Source organism: Peromyscus eremicus, chromosome 2 (assembly GCF_949786415.1).
Source record: "Peromyscus eremicus chromosome 2, PerEre_H2_v1, whole genome shotgun sequence".
NCBI lineage: Eukaryota > Metazoa > Chordata > Mammalia > Rodentia > Cricetidae > Peromyscus > Peromyscus eremicus.
In genome coordinates this window covers 36,162,034-36,169,599 of record NC_081417.1, presented here as the reverse complement: position 1 = coordinate 36,169,599, position 7,566 = coordinate 36,162,034, and the positions used below count along the sequence as shown (strand labels likewise).

Sequence of the window (7,566 nt, the reverse complement as noted above, 5' to 3'; positions counted from 1 at the left end):
TGTTGCTGACCCAGCTATGTGGTAATGTCCTCTTTGATACAAACAAGAAACCCAGACACAAAACCCAGACACAATAATAATTCTGAGCACATGAAAAGTCTGCTAGGCTCCAATTAATTTTATTAATAAAATATATCTATCATCTATATTCTTTCTGTGGGATGAAGCATTCGAATAATCATTCTTTTCCAAGTAGTTACATATAATACATTAGTGTTGAAATGAGAAAGGGAGGTGGGCCGGAAGACTTTAAAATTTTCTTCAGTTATGAAACTGCTGTGTTATTTTTATCAAGGCCCTTCTAACCAACACTAAAAAAAATTAGAAAAATTGATGGGATAAAAGATTGGGAAAATAAAATCCTTGTTGACACTTGACATTCATGCTTTTGGTCTTAGATAACATTATCAAAAAGATCCATTATCTACAATATTTATACCCAATACTTAGCTAAGGCACTGCAGGAGTTTGTGCCCAAGCTTCCTATGAAGGCATTTCTACCTCCTAATAGCATTTCCCTAAACAGAATGTAAAAGAATCATCCATTATTACAAATTTACACCAAAACTTCTTTCTGTACACGATTGTCTCAGTGATGTACATTTTACATGTTTAAATTAGACATACTTTAAACTACTTTGCAATGTGCTAAAATTCAAAGTACTTGCTGTATTGTCAGGCAAAGGCCTTTTCATTGATTATTTCTTATACTATTGTCCTTTCAACTGTTTGATACTGAGAAGTCTGTCTTGGTGAATTATACAGTATGTGAATTATACCTCGGCAAATCTGTTTCTTGAAAGTCTTTTCATAAATAAGTAGCGACGTACAGATTGCCCTGGGTAGGAGACACCAAAAAGTAAACCTTTGAGAGGATCCCTCCACTGATGTCCAGGAGACACATCTCAGTCTCTGTTGTGGAATCAAGTTTGCTGGGTTGGAGAAGCTGTTTATGTCACATTTGCTGAAAACCAAAGTGTCTGTAGGTCTTTTCTTCACAGGTTTGAACCATGTAGTTAATGTAGCCAAGACACATCACACTGTGCTAGAACATTCTCATGGCTTATTTTCATTGGATTCACAGTACTAGAGTCAACAGCTGTTCTGAAGAAATACACATGGTCCTCCATTAACCTGGAGGGGAGCAGTCAAGACCACAGCAGCCATTCATCCATATGTTGAGATTGGTACATTCCACAGTCCAGCACTGACACAAGACTGAGGCCTGCTGGATTGTCTCTGGCCACAGGGCAGTTGCGCAGTGTCAAATTGGCACGAGGCTGTTACAGGTACTCTAATTCCAAGGCATGATGCAGGGCCATGAGGTCCGAGTGACTGGAGACCCTCCAGAAGGGCATAGCATGCTGCAGAGGGCAGACATATGGTAAGGACAGAGAACCTGACCCACATAAACCCTCCCATTTCCTTCAGAGAGACACTGCTCTGCTCACCCCCATTTCAGTACTATAAAAACCACCAGCCAGCACATGCATGTCACACACACTTAAACCACAGAGAACAATGGTGTGAGAGTAGTATCCATTTCTCCCTACTAGAATGCCACTGTGACTTGAATGATAATTCCAAACTTTAAATAAAAGTCACTCAAAAGAAACCAGTGCTTTTCGATATATGTCCCTTGTGGTTGTCAATGTTAAAAGTTTACAAAGCTTATACTTCATGGGTTAAAACGTTCTCCTTAGTTGGCAGGATTTTACATTTTTTTCTAAACACAATCTTGCTCATAGATGGAGCGACTTTTCTTCTTCATGACTATTCCATGTGGGAAAAAACTGCAAACACGCATCTAAGGTTGGTGTGAGTGTGTCTGCAGTTGTTTAAGCCATTAGGGTTAAGTTCAGACAGAAGTGCCTGGGAACCCCTGAACAAAGCCGTTGTCCTGGAAACAGGGTGTACCTTCTTCCACGGAGGCTAGAGCAGACTGCTGCTCAGAAGCATTTGAAAAAGTATTTACATGGCAGCAAGATCTTTCTTGGAGAGCAACATTCTGTTTTCTTCACAGGAAAACAGATTTCTCTCACACACAATCATCTAGAGGCAGATGTATGATTTGCAACTACAGTTCTGAAGAATTTGAGGAAATTTTATAAGAAGTAGAAAATCTGTCACGGAAGCTGGATTTTAAAGATTTGTAGGTAGTCTGATATAGCTCATAAAGCTGTTATATAATGGTGCACACATTATTTAATATACTTATAAATGATATTAATATTATTAATATGCTCAAATTACCTGCTAAAGTCTTTTCCTGCATTCTCTAACTCTAATATTGAGCATTCCCGACTCAGTCTTCTGACAGGCATCTATATATCTCTGTTACGTGTCAATAAGAAAATAGTCCAGAAATGAATGCCTAAAATCTCCACAGATATAGAGATAGATAGCTCCCTTGGCACTATTAGATTGTAATCTGTACCATGGCTCATTTATTTATTCAACAAAGATTATCTTTTGTGTTTCTGGGCCCATGGTCTAAGAATAGAAGAGTCCGAGACATAGACGGTGCCAGCTCACCCTCTCAGACTGTGAAACGCAGGAATTCCTCAGTGTGCTAATAGAGTAGGGAACTAGGGAAATACCCCAAAGAAGAAAGGGACAGTTGAGCTGAGTGTGGGAGGTGCCCATTTGAAAGGGTACCCAGATGGCTCTGCAGCTTGAGGCATAGATAACGGAGATAACAGAGATAAAGGAGAACTTCACTGACACTGACGAGGTGCGGGAGAAAGATACAGCTGGCTGGAAAAGCCAGAGGGTACAGGGCCCCATAAACTCTAAATCACTTTATTGATAATAGTGAGTTATGCTGCATCGGCTGCTGTTCTGTCAGGCTGTGTATAAGGTGACTCAGTGGTAGTATCATTATTCTACTATGGAAGGAAGAGAAGAGAGAGGTTTAAGTGATAGCAGGTAAGGACCGAAAGTAAGATTCCTACCAGGGCTGGGCTAAGTCTGAAGCCTAGATGCTACCGTCTCCGCTCCTTGTTCCTTGCAGCCTTTTTATGTAGGTGCAAGCTCGCAGCACCATGACAAGGCCGATTTACACAGAACCCTGTTTCTCTCTGTTCATAGCAGATACTGGAAAGTTTGAGTGACCGATTCACAGAGGAGGGTGGCAAACTGATCACCTGCCATACAGAAAGCTTTCTTCCTTTTTCTTGGTAGAACAAATTCCTGCATATCATAGAACACTTTAAGACTATAGAACCACGTAAATAAATATAACTCACTTCTTCCCCTAACATTAAAATACTAAACACGCCGGGCGGTGGTGGTGCACGCCTTTAATCCCAGCACTCAGGAGGCAGAGCCAGGCGGATCTCTGTGAGTTTGAGGCCAGCCTGGGCTACCAAGTGAGTTCCAGGAAAGGCGCAAAGCTACACAGAGAAACCCTGTCTCGAAAAACAAAAAAAACAACAACAACAAAAAAAATACTAAACACTAAACCACTGTAAGCATAACTATATTTTGATATATGTATATACAAAAATTATGCATATATACAATTTGTACGATTCAGCATGCTCACTGGATCTTTAACTCATTTTAGATACATAATTTTTTAAAGAAAGCTATTCATTATTTTCAACCTGTAGTTGATTTAATTGCCTCCACAGTATCTATATTTATAAACTTTGTTTTTGTAATTAACTTGTTTTTTCATACCTTATTATTTTTGAAAGTTTTACTTTAAATTTTGTATGTGTGTATGTGTGGGTGTGTGCATATAAGTGCAGGCACTCTTGGAGGCCAGAAAAGGGCACTGGGTCCTCTGGAGCTCGGGTTGCAGGCAATTGTGAGCCATTTCACTTGGATTCTGGGAATCAAACTCGGGTCCTCTGCAAGAGCAGCAAGTGTTCTTAAGTGCTGAGCCCTCTCTCCAGACACTTCTTTATGCTACTATTAGTGATCCATTCTCCAGAGCAGCTGCTCATCTCTACTCATCTTATTACGTACAGGTACTTCAGGAGGCTAGTGGCATGCGGAAGGCTCTTTAGATGGCCGGCCAGAAGCTTTAGAACATCCACCTTCTCAAACACATAAACTACTGGTGGGAGCTCGAGTGCTCTGGAGGGAAGTGTGTTTGCCTCAGGTAAGTCCCCTTTACGTACAACTACCATCAGTTCAAATCTGAAAGCTACTGCTACACTGTGGCGTGAGGAATGACATGAGTGACGGAGACATTGAAAGAGGAACTGAAAAAAAGAAATCCAGTGACTCCATTGACAAGTTAAGATGCAAAATAGGCACTTTGATTCATAGGCTGCAAAATCACCTCTGGGTGTACTGGATGCCAGCGAGAGCACACTTAGACTGCTTAGCTTTAAATTAGAATAACAATATCTAAAGAGAAGGAATTATTCAGAGTCCTGAGTTAGATTGTTTTCTAGCATTGAGATACCAGGAACTTCACTCTTTAGAGTATTAATAAACCCAGACCAAGCTGCACCCTGAAAACTACACCTGTGGTACAAGATAGCTCATCTCAGTGCAGGGGCATCGAAGCTGCTCCTGGGAATAAGCCTGTCAAAGGTTTTGGTTGAGAGCTGACAGATCCTAAGACAGCTGCACTGAGAATATCATCTCCAGCCTCAGCACCATCTGCTCAGAGGAAGAATGGATAGTGATGTCTGCTGTGGTGAGCAGTGTCGTCCTCATAGAACCAGAGGGGATCTATGCAGCATCCACAATAAGTATTTCTTCTATAAAACCAAAAAAAGGGGGTGTCAAGAGAAGAAAAGAGAAGCACATGGCTTTGAAGAAGCCTGAGCTCAACTCCTCCCCATTAACCCAATGAAGTTCCTTTACAGCGCCATCTTCCCAGAGCTCCAGTTTATCGGTAAATGAACTAGTTAGTGTAAATGATTCATGGTTGCTTCCAAGTTTAGAGTTAAAATAAAGGCCATTACCCGCGGATCACTGTAGCTGCAGCGAGAACCAATAACACAAGAGCATGCCCCCATGGCTCAGGATCACTGGGCAGAGAAGGCCGATCGACTGGACCATCTCATCACAAGTGAGGCATTGTGAAAATAAGAACCAAAATGATGACCGCAAAGACAGGGAGGCTCAGCAGCAAGCTGGGATACCCAGAGTTGGAAGAATGAAAGAAGATGGGGGGGATGGGCAAGGGTGGGACTCCTGGGTGGATACACAAAGGTGATGGTGACCAGATAAAAGGGGTTCAGGAAGCATCTTCTGTAATTAGCCTGGAATGTCAACAGGGTGGAATGGTCTTTTCATTACACAGACTAAGAAGGAAGGAGGCTTTTCAGGGGGCCTGCTCTGAGAATATAACGAAGGAGTTTAGATTTTTATCTTGTAAATGAATGGGAAGGGAGGCTAATATTTGCTGAATGCCTCAAAACAAAGGGAAGGAGGGATTTAAAACTATTCAGGGGCCAGAGAAAGGGAGATTTGGAGGTGTGACTATCTCGTCACAGAAAAAGCTGCCTTGTAGTTAGTACGCAGGGCAGGAGACACACAGAAAAGAGCGGCATTGGAGTGGTCCGTGCCTGGGGGACACCTGAATTCATTTGGTGAGGTCAGACACCAGGAGGAACAGGATGTGTCTGATGGAAATGGAGATACTCATCATCCCTAACAAGAGGGAGCTGAAGTGGGCAACCAAGCCTAAAGGAGCATAGGCTTGGGAGTCTTTAGACCAGAGTATGTCCCAAGGGGAACACAATGACATGTCGTTCCTGCTCTTCCTGCTTGTTGGCACAACTCTTCAAATCTCCTTCCCTCTGAAAGTCTACATTTACTCCTTCTGGTCACACATGACATCCATCATATAAAAAAGCCATGTGCATGGCTGTTCCCATGGAAACTGAAGTTTGCACAATTAATAAAAATGCATTAATAAAAAAATTCTCCTATAATAGAAGAGCCTCTCCTTGCTGGCACCAATATTGCACTTTCAAGAATGTACTCACAGAATGTTCACTGAGGATCTGCTTGTAACACTAAACGCTAGAACCCCCAAAGGGCTGGGAAAATCATAATAGCGCATCCACACGGTAGCACACTGGTATGGCCACTTAAAAGATTAGCAATGCAGCGCTCTGTGTTCTGGTACAGATAGCTGCCAGGACAGACTGCTCAGTGAGAGGAAATGCAGAGAAAATACGCGGAATTACCATCTGTGTTTCAAAAACATAAAGCCTATCTGAGCTGTGCACACATGACTGCTTGCATCCAGAGGTTCAAATACTTCTGCAGTTGTAAATAAAGAGACCTCAAAAGACCGATGACTCTAACAGCGCAAGGTAAAGACACAGCCCAGCATTGTGTATTTAGTCCTTGTACCTCTGCTTCCCTTTAGGCCTGTGGTTCTCACCCTTCCTAATGCTGTGACCTTTTAGTTTCTCAGGCTGTGGTGACCTCAACCTTAAAATTATTTTTGTTGCTATATCATAACTGTAATTTTGCTGCTGTTTAGAATTGTAATGCAAATCTCTGTGTTTTCAGATGGTGTTAGGCAACTCCTGAGAAAGGGTCCTTCAACACCCAGAGGGTCATGACCTGCAGGTTGAGGACTGTTGCTTTAGGCAAAGAGAGCCAAGACATGCAGGATGGGATAATTAAGTGTGAACAAACAACTTTGCAATAATAAACTAATCTCTACATAGTGTTCAATCTCTGTGTCCCCCTTAAATAAAAAACCAAGAATTAGATTGTATTACAAATGCGTTCTTTTTTCTTTTTTCCAACAAAGGTGGCTTTCTCCGGAGTTTAAAATGAGGCACTACTGGCCAGGTACTCAGTGTAATTTTGAATCTCAGCAGGTTTTGGAGTGCACATTTAAAAGGGACAGCTTTTAAATGAAATCTTGGTCAGAACATAGAATAATGGGTGCTTGCCATTTTTATCTACTACTCATTGAAGATTTAACTGGGTCTCCAAAAAAAATTAATCTAGCAATAAAAACTAGATATCACTATTTAATCATTCTGATTTTTAAAGTTATACCCATGCTTAATTAGCTCAATCAAGCCAAGTCGTGTCTTCATTTCCAAGGAAGTGTTTTTCATGATACAAATTATGGAGTTCGACTGAATTACTTAGGAAAATCTGGCTGCATTAATGGAAGAGTCAGCAAGGGGCGCCTGGACAACAGCTCACCGGTTTCTGGATTTGAAGGGCCCTCTCTAGCCGAAGAATGTGATTTAGGCTGATAAAAGACATCTCTCTACAGGGATGAAGAGAGAATACGGCAGCACTTTTAAAAGAACACAGAAAACTGAGAAGCCAGCTAAGCCGTTGAAATTGGTTTTGAAGAAAGGCAAACATGTTATGATTTTGATGTGAATGCTCAAATGTGCAGACCTTCCCAGGGAGGGGTGCTTGCTCGCTGCTAATTCTGTTTAGTGATTTCAACCACTTGGTAACTAATATATCAGAATGATGGCGTGGTTTAGAGGGAGAACGCTGTCCCTGGGTAGGATGGGCAGAACCGAGCTCTAGATACCTGTATGCAAACATCTGCCTGGACAGACAGCTAAGTGAAAAAACAATCACCGTGTACAACAAGGAGAAAGGAGA

General features: G+C 41.7%; 1 protein-coding gene across 1 annotated transcript in view; it reads right to left on the bottom strand.

The window, feature by feature from the left end:
• Nucleotides 1-1,049: 1,049 nt before the first annotated feature.
• Eya1 (EYA transcriptional coactivator and phosphatase 1) overlaps nt 1,050-7,566 on the bottom strand; it is a 141,711-nt gene continuing 135,194 nt past the window's right edge. The window contains exon 17 of the mRNA XM_059255682.1: nt 1,050-1,364. Coding sequence (XP_059111665.1) covers nt 1,284-1,364 — 81 coding nt within the window. The 3' untranslated portion in view covers nt 1,050-1,283. The remainder of the gene's footprint in view (nt 1,365-7,566) is intronic.